The sequence below is a fragment of the Oratosquilla oratoria genome, chromosome 6 (genome assembly GCF_046742065.1).
Source record: "Oratosquilla oratoria isolate Oo_2021 chromosome 6, ASM4674206v1, whole genome shotgun sequence".
NCBI lineage: Eukaryota > Metazoa > Arthropoda > Malacostraca > Stomatopoda > Squillidae > Oratosquilla > Oratosquilla oratoria.
This window is the reverse complement of record NC_134782.1, coordinates 41,406,122-41,418,361: the sequence shown is the minus strand read 5'-3', so window position 1 is coordinate 41,418,361 and position 12,240 is coordinate 41,406,122. Positions and strand designations below refer to the sequence as shown.

The window sequence follows — 12,240 nt, the reverse complement described above, 5'->3', positions numbered from 1 at the left end:
TAGGTTGTCTCCACCCTTCACTGTCATCTCTTCCCAGTAGATTTCATTACAATTAAAGTCCCCCATTATAACTATTCATCCTCCATCTTCCATTATCTTATTTAGTGTTATCCTTGTGTCTTATAACATATTTTTGTGTTCTCTCTCTTCCCACAAAGCCGTTTTAGGAGGCACATATTTTACCACAAACTTCCTGCTCTTCTTGTCCCTGTCCTCTATTTCCATCATAATCATCTCTACTCTATTCTTTCCATATGTGACATTCCTCACATCTATATCCTTAGTCAGGAACATAACTCCACCCCCTTGTTTTACCTCTCTGTTTCTAATCCAATAATTATATGCACCATGTCTTACACTGTTGGGTGGTAATGGACCTTTCAATTTTGTACAATTCCAATTATGTTCAGTTCTTTTTCTTTCAGGTAATCATTGAGTTCATTCAATCCTGTTGTGAAGCCATCTATATTTATGAAAGACTCTTTTAATTTTCTGTTACCTTCATTGTGTTTTCTGTTTTCCTTCCGTTTTTCTCTATGAACCATTTCCTCACTTTCATATCCACTATTCTCCAATAGAATTTCTCTTTTTCTGACTGTTCTGTTCTTGTTTTTTTCCTTAGCTTCTATTCTTTTTGTTTTTGCTTCCTGTCTTTCCTCTTTATTCATCTCTCTTTTTATTCATACCTGTTTATACTAGTCACTTTTTGCCGGTTTCCCTGTTTTTGCTAAGATATTCTCTGCTGTCGTTTGTGACCTGAATTTAACCTTAGTTGGCCTGGTCATGTCAATGTTGTACTTCCATAGTCTATTTCTTCAGTTTTTTACCCTATTTCTTGTTCATCTTCTTGAACTACTTTTGATACCTTGTTTACTTTTCCTTCTGCTTTACTCTTGTAGTCCTATTTGGATTATGCTTCTCTTCCATTCCTAATATAATTATATATTTCTTTTTATCTGCTAAGTCTCTTACTATATTCTCCTTCTCTCATCACTTTAATAACTGTGTCCTTAGTTTGTTCATTCAGCTTTTGTTTCACTATATCTCTAAATTCAGTTTTGGTATTCTCTTGGACTTTTTTCCAACCACTTACATCTTTTGCTATGGACTCTTTATTCTCTTTATTATTCCTCTTTAATTCCTCATTCTCATCCTTTGCTTCTTAACTGTCTTTTTAATTCTTCTATTTCTTTAGTTAGGTTTTGATTCTCCTTCTTTAGTTCTTCCAGTTTATCAACTCTTTGTGTAACTTGTGTTAGTTGGTTAAACCTAACCTCCCATGTTTCGTTCATTTGTTTTAGTCTCTCCTCTAGACTTACTAGTCTGGGGAGGTCATCTCCCCCCTCATTGAAGCCGTAGAAGTAATTATTTCCTCTTTCCATTGAGCTGCTATTATCTATATTTCTACTTTTAATACCTCTGTTCACCTGTTCAACCTCGTCTGTGTCATCTGCACACCTTTTGTTGACACCCCTTCTGACGTCCGGGGCCCGTTTGTCCACTTCCTCATTTTCTTCCATTTTCCTCAATAATGTCTCCACTTCTCCATTTTCTTCACCTGCCTACTACACCACAAGCTTTCTCCTTCTCTACTAATACAACACAGGTACTCCCTCACTGAAATCCACGAAAATTGCATTTTTTCCGGAGTTCCAATCTTCACTGTCAGTCCGACACACACACACACATATGTATATATATATATATATATATATATATATATATATATATATATATATATATATATATATATATATATATATATGTATATATATTTGTATCTGCTTTTCATAAATCCATGAATACCCCCTTCCCCCCTCAACACCTTCACTACCATCAATGGTGCTTAAAGAGTTAATCAAGACTTGTAACCTTGTAGCATCCTGAATAAAGTTATCTGGCATTATCCAGAAGAAAATCTTTAAAGTCATGGAAGTTTCAAGGGTTAATATTCATGCATAGTCACAATCAGTTTTTGTAGTGAGAGTTGTAAAGTTAGATGTGCCTGAACATACAGTGTCATAGACTGGTGCTTGGATTTGTCTAGAATGAATTGGGTCAATAGTATGTCTTGTTTGTAGATATTTAAAGGTTCACATTATTAACCTATACTTTTGTAACTTATTGTGTTATTATGTTGTGTAGGGACAACCAATGGATGTGGGATGGGTTTTGGATGGGTATACTTTGATGTGTCCATCTCCCATTATTATAAGGAGGAAGAGTTATATATGTATGTAATATGACCATTATAAAATAATTTATTTTTCATAATTATGTGAGAACAAGAAAGGGGGGGAAGTACATACATATACCAAGGGCTTTTTCCCCCATACAAGGGAGGTAGCCAAAGTCAAAGGCATAAATCTACTCCTACCCATTTCATCACACCCATTTCAAGGGGGAAGTGGTCAGGGAAAATTGTATTCATCCTGATAGGGGGATTTTTGCGACATTAAACCAAATCATTAATGAGAATACTTTTTAATTTTGCAGGCATAATATGTGGACTTGCTATCTACAATACAACCATCATCAACCTTCCCTTCCCCTTAGCTCTTTACAAGAAGCTTTTAGGTGAGTCTGTATGCCTTGATGACCTGGGAGAAATGGATCCCCATGTTGCAAGGTTAGTCATGTTTTCTTTCCTTTAGGATTTCAACTATTTAGAATATAAAGCAGTGTATTGACCTTTCAAGAACATAAGAATGGAGGAGACTTCAAGAGACCAAAAGGCCTACACTAGGGAGTTCCATCTCCCTTACCACTTGTCATTTTAATCCATAAAATTATCTAGTATTCTCTTAAGCAATTGTTTCAGTCCTCACTACATAATTACTAAGTTTATTCCATTTGTTAACCACTCAGTTGGTAAATTAGTTCTTCCATATTTCTTTCTTAACCCCTTCACTCCGGGCCAAAATCTCGCGGGTGGCATTAGCTGCCAGACGTGCGATGTTGCGTCATAATACATTCTCTCTTTCACCCGTGAATTTTGATAACTAGAAAATATGATGAAGCCAGTTTACAGAGTATGGGGGTCACGCAGGTACAACTACAATATAATCAAGATGCCGACATCGGCATCCTCACGTACCCACTTGCTCCTCATGACGCCTATGTAGGCGTCACCATATGGAAGGGGTTAAATCTAAGTTTGTCCAATTGTGTATGTGCTTCTTTCACTGCTTTTGACTCAAGTAGTGTGGACAGAGACAGGATGACCCTTTGTCCATAAAGTACTGAGATGGGAGGGGTCAGGTAGTGAAGTTTGTTTACATGCTGTAAATGAATATTCTTTAATTAATTTCTTGTGATAAAAGAATATTGCATGATCGATTAATAATAGTGTCACTGAAGTCCCTAAAGTATGACTGTATAAAACTTACACAATCAGTATGCCATGCAGAGGATTAGTGATTGAAATCTATTTGATCTTCCCCAGAGGTATCCAAGAGCTTCTTGACTATGATGGTGCTGATTTGGAAGATGTATTTTGCCTTAATTTCACTGTCACACAAGATTTCTTTGGGCAGAGTAAAGTCATTGAACTGAAGAAGAATGGTGAGAATTGCCCAGTCACAACTGAAAATAGGTGTGTTGATTTTGTTTTCACCCTACCTATTTGTCCCCCATATTTTGTTTTATTTTATTTATTTATTTTTATTATATATATAATTTTATTTATTTTTTCTTTAGTGGAGGATGGGGGAGGGGGGAAGATGTGTAGCAAGTAGAGGTGGATGGAATGATCTTGAGGGGACACCTGAGGATGAGATGGAGGGATGGGGTGAAAGGGGCTTTGAACAAGAGGGGAATGTCTGTTGAACAAAGAAGGGAGAAGGCAGGGGATAAGGGTAAATGGAGAATTGTTGTGTATGGATGATGTTTTGATGCAGCCTGAAGGGGTCTCTCCCTGTCATCTCTATTTTCTGTGTGAGGGGACGAGGAGGGTGGGGGTTGCTGAGTAAGTGAAGTGGCCCTCTTGTGGATGTGTTGTGTCTTACTGCATTTCTTCTGACCCAGGCAGTGGGCAGGAGACAGGGATGACCCTTCATCTATGATGAGTTAAAATGAGAGAGAAAAAACGGGTGGGTGGGGGGGTGGGAGTGGGTACGTGCCTTGACTGGCTATCTCCCATACAAAGAGAGGCCTTGGTATATAGATAGGTAGATTATTTGATTGATTGATTTATTATTATTAATGTTATTTTTATTATTGTTATTATTATTTTATTTTTATTTATATATTCTTATTCATTTATTTTATTTTATTTTATTTTTTTCTAAGTCATGGGAGACTCACCTTTCCCAGCCATAGTGTGTAGATTTGTATATTGACAGATATTTTTCAAATTAAGTCAGAATTAATTTTTTATTCACTGAAGAAGCCCTTCTTATTTTTACTCTTTATTAGGCAGGAATATGCAGATCTTTATGTGGACTATAAATTAAACAAAAGTATTGAGAAGCAATACCGGAAGTTCCATGATGGATTCCACCGTGTATGTGGTAGCGAGATAGTCAAGCTCTTCTTTCCTCTGGAACTGATGGCTCTTGTTACGGGTAATGAGGATTATGACTGGAAAGAATTCCAACAAAATACAGAGTACAAGGTGAGCATAAATTGTTTTAGGAGAAAATATGAGGTGACTGGTGAGTTGTTTTAGTGAAATGTAAATGCCTCATATTGATGTTAAAATAATAAATCATTGTGTGGTAGAGAAGAGAATAATGAAGAAATAGAATGAATACACCTCTTCTGTGTGTATTTACTGAGTTTCATTTTACGGGATGAGGGCTATGCTCTTAGTGACCCGTTTTCGTGTCTCTCCACATCCAGTGTGTGTGTGTGTGTATTTACCTAATTGTAGTATACAAGAAAGGAGTAATGATCATTGGGTCCTGTCACCTACTCTCCAATTTATCCTACCTAGCCTCAAATTCATATATAGTTCCAACTTAACCTATATCCTTGATTTCCAATTATCATAATTAGATTTTAATTCATGTATTGTTTGAGCTTGGGCCATGTCACATGTGTGTATGTATTTACCTAATTGTAGTATACAGGAAAGGAGCAAAGCTCATTGAGTCCTGTCTTTTATTCTCCAATTTTTTTTTATCGTACTTAGCCTCAAATTCATGTACAATTCCAACTTAATCTATCATTGATTTCCAATTATATTTAGAATTAAACTCGTGTATTGTTTGAGATTGGGCTATATCACCTAAGCAATTCCATGTAATTATGCATCTATATGGGAAACTGTGTCTTCCATTAGACATGTGGTCTTTCTTGATTTCCTCCTATGACCTTTTAGAGCCCTTCCATCTTTAATCAGATCTCTTCTGTCAATGCAATCTATCCTCTTTAGTGACCTGATAACTGTAATCATATCGCTTCATTATTTTCAATCTTTCAAAGTTGGCAGACCCAGTGCCACACAGTGTGATTCACCATGGTCTTGGATCACATGTTGGACTCGTGATTGACAGCTATTTCCCTCCTGGAAGAGAGCTCAGACCTCATAAATGACCAGTCTATGGGTAATGCTCTGACCTTACACACATACACACCCACAATTCCCTGCCCACGAGAGTTGGAGTAATGACTTCCAGTGCAGCAATACCGAAATTATTTCAGCCCTGGGCGGGATTTGAAATTGGGCCACTGTATTGGTGGCCACAAACGCTGCCACTGCAAAGTCGAGTCGTGTGTATGGGATTCGCCATGGTCTTTGGATCACGTGTTGGACTCATGATAGACAGCTATTTCCCTTTTGGAAGAGAGCTCAGAGCTCATATGACCAATCTGTGGGTAATGCTGTGACCTTACATGCACATACACCCCAAACTCCCCGCCCACGAGAGTTGGAGTAACAACTCGAAGTGCAGCGATGCTGAAATTATTTCAGCCTTGGGCAGGATTCCAACCCGGACCACCATAGTGACAGACAGGGACTCCACCAACCATGCCACCGAGTCATGTCCCTTTTCTGTTTTTAAAGTATGAGGATTTTTATCATATGTTGGTTTACAATAACAGTTCTTATCTTTGTGGCTTAATTGGGAACTTGGGTCTCACATCCTCATAGTTTTGGGTTCTAGCCCCACACTTCTCTTTGATTTCCACCACATAGGGCAAAGGTGATGACTTGAGTCACAGCTCCATACCTTTGTGCATGTGCTCCTCACAATCACCACTTAATTACAGATAAAAAAGAATTCATGATAATGATGTTGGAGTTAAAGTGGAACCCACAAGTCTTCTGCAAGAGACCATAGACAATGGATTGATTGATTTGGAGTTAAAAATGTTGATTCATTTTTGTGTATGAACTATCACCAGCTAAAACATATAAAAAAAGTATTCATAGAAATGTTGAATACCATACTAGATGAAAATGTAAACATGTCTTTATGTGTGAAGAGGAGAATGGTTGTGAAATATGATTTTATGTTTTTAACTGGTACTGAAATATTAGTAGCAGATAGGTACTGAGATACTGTACTGAAGCATTAATTTATATATATATATATATATATATATATATATATATATATATATATATATATTTTTTTTTTTTTTCCATTTATGCTTTCCAGGGGGAGTATTATGCTGATCATGCCACCATCAAATTGTTCTGGGAGGTTTTCCATGACCTGAATTTGTTCCAGAAGAAACAGTTTCTTTTATTCCTTACTGGAACGGACAGAATCCCCATCCTTGGCATGAAAGTAAGTATTTTTGTTTTCTTAAAGGAATCTTCGAATTTCTTTAGGGCTGATAGGGTGAGTAGCTGATTTTCTTATTCTTCTCTCTCTCTCTCTCTCTCTCTCTCTCTCTCTCTCTCTCTCTCTCTCTCTCTCTCTCTCTCTCACTCTCTCTCTCTCTCTCTCAATCTCAATCTCTCTTTCAATCTCAATCTCTCTTTCAATCTCAATCTCTCTTTCAATCTCTCTCCCTCTCTCTATCTCTCTCTCTCTCTCTCTCTCTCTCTCAATCTCAATCTCTCTTTCAATCTCAATCTCTCTTTCAATCTCAATCTCTCTTTCAATCTCAATCTCTCTTTCAATCTCAATCTCTCTATCTCCCTCCCTCTCTCTATCTCTCTCTCTATCTCTCTCTCTCTTTCTCTTTCTCTTTCTTTCTTTCTTTCTTTCTTTCTTTCTTTCTTCCTCTCATCCCTCCCCCCATGGAGTGACAGAAACTTCCCTGTGTCCCAACCACAAAAGAGTAGATACATGATGATATATCAAAAGGCCACCTATCCCATATAAAGGGAGTGGCCCAGCCATGGCATACACCTGCCCTTCACCCATCTAATATTCATTTGTTGTCCCTTTTGTCTTAGCTTCTTGTGGGTGATGGGTTATGCCTGTATCCAATTTTTTTCCACACTTTTCTTCCTTAACATTTAACTTTCTCTATTTTTAGACTATCAAGTTGGTAATACAGCCTACTGCAGACACCAATTATCTTCCAGTAGCCCACACATGTGTTGCACAGCTAGATCTACCCAAGTATAATACCAAGGAGAAACTGCGCTACAAACTGTTGCAGGCAATTCAACAGGCAGAAGGATTTGGTCTGGTGTAAATGATGCATAACAGAACGGCATAACAGAATGACCCTCCAACTTCATGTCTGCTCATGTGTTGACCATAATTTGCCTGATGTAGCTCATTTAACTGGTTTTATGTGTCTTCAATAGATATATGTTTTCCTAATTTAGATATTTTTGTTAATTCAAGAGTTTTTTTTTTTTTTATCTGGAATGATCAAAAGTTTACTAGAAGTTGTGAGTGGAGTAACAAATATGATGTTTGTGCTGCGCTTGAAAACTTTCATTCTCCATTACATCATATCATAATCAAGTGTGAAAGATTGTATGTAAATATTTATAACTGATAGTCACTTTGAGCCTCATTGACTGGAAAACTCACAGCCCCACAGTGGCTGTCAGTGGTCCTTGGGCCCTCCCATAGATCTCCCTAGGAAGAAAGTCTGTGTTGCATTGAAGTGAGATTCTGTGTCACTGGTCCGTAGGAGAAGGGGAGCAGCCACCAGTTCTCAGTTCTACTCACATGTAAAGGTGGAGGAAATATAGTTGAAGTTAATAAAAAGAGATCTTGGGTCAGGTGTAGAGACTAGTGCTCAGCACCTCTAAATAGAGGTGAACGTGTTGATGGGTTTTGAAGGTAGCTGCTAAAGAGATGATTCTACCTGATGTCTGTTTTCCAGGACCACCATTTGCTGCTGCTTGTTGTTGGTTCTTGTGAATATTGTGTAATGAAATCAAACACTTTGATGTGCATGAAATACAGTACATAGCATATATCAACAAAACCCACAACACCCATCCCATTACATGAGAGACCACCCACCAACACATAAACATATTCAACAGACTCCAGAACGTTATAACAGAACATTATGTAACACCATCCCACCACCTCTGCATCAGCACACCAACATGAGCAAACATATTTACAGTACTCTGAAACAGAGTTCTGGTTGGTTTGGAACTAAACAAGATCTTTGGCCAACTTCCATTACACTAGTGGCCCAGATATAATCAAGACAGATGGAGTATACTAAAGCAGATTTTGCTGTGGTCGACACACAGTACAAAGAACATACCAATAGGCAGTACAAAAGGTGATGCATGCCCATACATATTTTCACAGCTTGAACAGCACTGGTAACATGCAGACACGAATACAATATGTCTGGTGAAGTGTACTTCTGGAGACCTGCACTTTTACACAGGGATTTATGAGGGTTCATAATATGCTTGTAGTATGAAAATATACTGGAGCCAATGATGGGTACTTTTAAATTGTGATTTTGCAAGACGTATGTTGGAGAGAATCAGCTCCTTGCCAGTCATCTATAGAAGCCGTCAACATCACCAATATGTAGAGGTACGGCACCAGAGGGCTGATACTCAGTTTCTAGACTGAACCAATAATCTGTCAATTTTAACAGTACCTCTACATTTTCTTGTGAGGAAAGGTAACAACTTCTGACTGATTCCCTTCTGTTAGCTGGTGACATAGTAATTGTCCCACACTAAAACAACCAACAGTCCAGTGTTTTATCTCAGAGACCTGGGACAGTGGATTGATGGATTCCCAGAGATCTATTGGAGGGCCCAGTGACTATTGCCAACCACTGTGGGGCTGCAGGTAGCCAGTGAAACTTAAGGCAACGATTTTCATTATTTTGAATGTAGGAGTTTGCTCTGTCAGAGAGAGGATGCATGAATGGATTAAATGTTATTATGAAATAGATTCAGAAGGACCTTGTACATGCAGTGGCATGTGTGTATACTACATTGTCCATTCAAATTTCACTTCAGAACCATGGCCTGTCCCAGCCTCTTTCATGATTGACCAAAGTGGGAAGCGCATGAAAGTAGTGACTTTGGGGTATGCTGTGTGAATATATAGTAATGGAAAATGCAATCAAATTATATTGTGTCGTGCTGCATTGCTTCTGACCCAGGGCAGTGGGTGGGATACAGGGATGACCTGTCATACATGAGGTACTAAGATGAGGAGGAAATGGTGGTGGATGGGAGTGGGTACTAGCCTTTTGACTTGGTTTCCTTCCTTATAAGGGGAAAAAGCCCTTGGTATATAGGTAGACAGAAAATGCAGTGCCCCAGTGGGTCAAAGGTATGACAAGGTCAAGAGGATATGACACGCCAGATAGAAGAGATTCATTGTTTACCAAGAACCTGATACAGTATAGTTAACTAATTAAAGTACATAAGTGTGCAATTGTTGTCATAAGTTTGACTGACTGGAAACCTGCAGTATCAAAGTGGGTGGCAGCAGTCCTCTAGTTCTCCCTTAGATCTTCCTGGGAAGAATCTTTGGTGTGTTGTCTGTGATTTATTAGTATAGGGCAGTTTCTGTTTCACTGGCTTATAGTTGTAGGAGGAGAGGACCAGTTGCTGGTTGTTGGCTCTCCTTATTTGGAAAGGTGGAGGAAGTACAGGGAACTTGACAGAGATCTTGGGTCTGGTCTAGAGACCAAGTAATAAGCACAAGGGGCTGCACTTCTAAACGGAGGTAAGGGTTTCAATGGGTTTTGAAGATGGATGGCAGAGAGATAAGACTTTCTAACATTAATCTTTCAGGATTATCACTCACATGTACCTAACATAGGTCCCTTCAACACTTTATCTTATAGAAAAAAGTAATTGTGTAGTACTAAAATTTCATTTGATAGAAGAAAACAAGAAATTGATTATATATACATGCCAGATACAACTCTTGGAAAACATATTTTACATGTGTGAGAAAATTACCCCTGGCATCAGTTGGACTGAGGAATTACCTCCAAGACATGTATGTACCCTGCTAACATATTTAACAAAGACTTGGCCTGGCCACAGACTCCAACTGCCCCAGATGCAGCCACCACATGAAAGACACTGAGCACCTTATTCTGCACTGCCCTACTCTCATCATGTCCAGACTACAACACAAAATCTCCTCTCTGAGTGACTTATGGGCTGAACCAGTGGCTGTGGCTGGTTACCTTGGGGTCATGAGTCTTCTGCAAGAGAGACCTGGAGTAACACATTGATTGATCTTTGAAGATTGGAGGAAATCCACCAACTGAGAATAAATGGAAAAACTGGAAACTTTCCAAAAATTCTACTACTCAGGTTTGGAAAATTTTCTGCCAAGGGTTAGTGAAAAAAAAAGTACAACAGAAGTTGTGAAACAGCAAAATATGAGATGTGGCAAGAAAAAATGGAGAAAGAAAAGAAATAGTAGAACAAGAATACACAAAAATAAGTTATAAATGCATGAAAATCTGACATTTATTTGGAAATCTGAAACCCCAATGGCCTGCAATGGTTGTCAGACATTCCCATAGATCTCTGAGGGAAGAAATGTTAGACTGTGTCTGTGTTGTGTTAGTGTGTGGCCATTTCTTTGTCACTGGCTTTTAGTAGTAGTAAGAAAGAAGTAGACATAGGAAAGGAATCACTAAACTTAAAATAGATACATAAATATGCATCAACACAAATTGAAATGAGGAATAAAAATTTTCAATAAGTTTTTACTGAGGAAAATGAGATTGTGAATGAAAAGGGAGAGGATAAAATGGATAGAAAAAAAGAAATAAATAGAAATGAGGGAAATATATAAATTACTAAAGGTGCTAGATGTGAGAAAACTCCCTGGGTCTTCAAAAATACAGAAAAGAATTGGGAGACGACAAGATGTACAGCCAAATTGGATTCATTTGAAGAAGGAATAATGTCACAGGATTGGTGAAGGGTCAATGTGGTACCAGTCTATAAAGGAGAAAGGAATGAAGAAGACTTACTTGAATTCCAGACTGTCTGATCAGCATTGAGTAGGAGGATTGTGAAAGACAGGTGGGTAGAATATTTTGAAATAATAGAACATTTTGGTAGACAATCACTTTAGTTTCAGAACTGGGCGATCATATGTATTGAACTTGAAGCAGTAGATGTACTTCAAGAGAGAGGGCTGGATGGTGTATCTCTTTCTCTTCCTTTTTCTATTTTACTCTCTCTGGACATTCTCAGTGACTGATGTAAATCACAAGTAGGTTAATGCTCATTCACACACATTTAATCAAACTTTTCAAGACTGCCTATGAAATGCACTGTTTTGATGAGGCAATATGGTGGGTAAGCAAAGGTGTGTGGGCATAATAGGTGAGTAGGTAAAAGAACTGCTTCTAACTGTGATTAGACATATATCACCAATTTTCATCATGATTTAATTTTCTTGTTGTAGAAATGTATTCCTTACAAGGATGTATTCTTGGTTGTATTTTTTTTCAAAAATTTTCCTTTTGCAGTGAAATAACTCATGCGGACTGGTCATGGTTTGTTTTCTGAAACTGGTAAATGCTCGAATGTTAAATATAATGCCAGATTATGCAAATTTTTTAAAGGTGGCATTGTAACATTTAGAAATATTACAAATAAATCTTATTGTGGATTTTATGTTTCCCTTGAAATTGTCTTTTTAGTGCAATTCAAGAAAAATATATTACATATGAAAATGCTCTTGGTTGACTGAATCGGAGAAGATTCAATTGATTGAAGCTTGTGTATTTGTCCAATGGTTGAAGCAGGAACGAGGAAAATGGAAAGATAAGGTAAAAATTCGTCTGGCTAAATGGGTTTCCATGTCAAGGTAGTGGGGGTGTACTTTGATTTGGCCACCCAGCTTA

At 37.9% G+C, this 12,240-nt stretch overlaps 1 protein-coding gene across 2 annotated transcripts in view; it reads left to right on the top strand.

Moving 5' to 3' along the window:
- Herc4 (HECT and RLD domain containing E3 ubiquitin ligase 4) overlaps positions 1-12,005 on the top strand; it is a 53,076-nt gene extending 41,071 nt beyond the window's left edge. For both annotated transcript variants that reach the window (XM_076186825.1, XM_076186824.1), the window contains 5 exons: positions 2,497-2,629; positions 3,446-3,595; positions 4,417-4,615; positions 6,609-6,740; positions 7,441-12,005. In XM_076186825.1, coding sequence (XP_076042940.1) covers positions 2,497-2,629; positions 3,446-3,595; positions 4,417-4,615; positions 6,609-6,740; positions 7,441-7,602 — 776 coding nt within the window. In that variant the 3' untranslated portion in view covers positions 7,603-12,005. The remainder of the gene's footprint in view (positions 1-2,496; positions 2,630-3,445; positions 3,596-4,416; positions 4,616-6,608; positions 6,741-7,440) is intronic.
- The last annotated feature ends 235 nt before the right edge of the window (positions 12,006-12,240 follow it).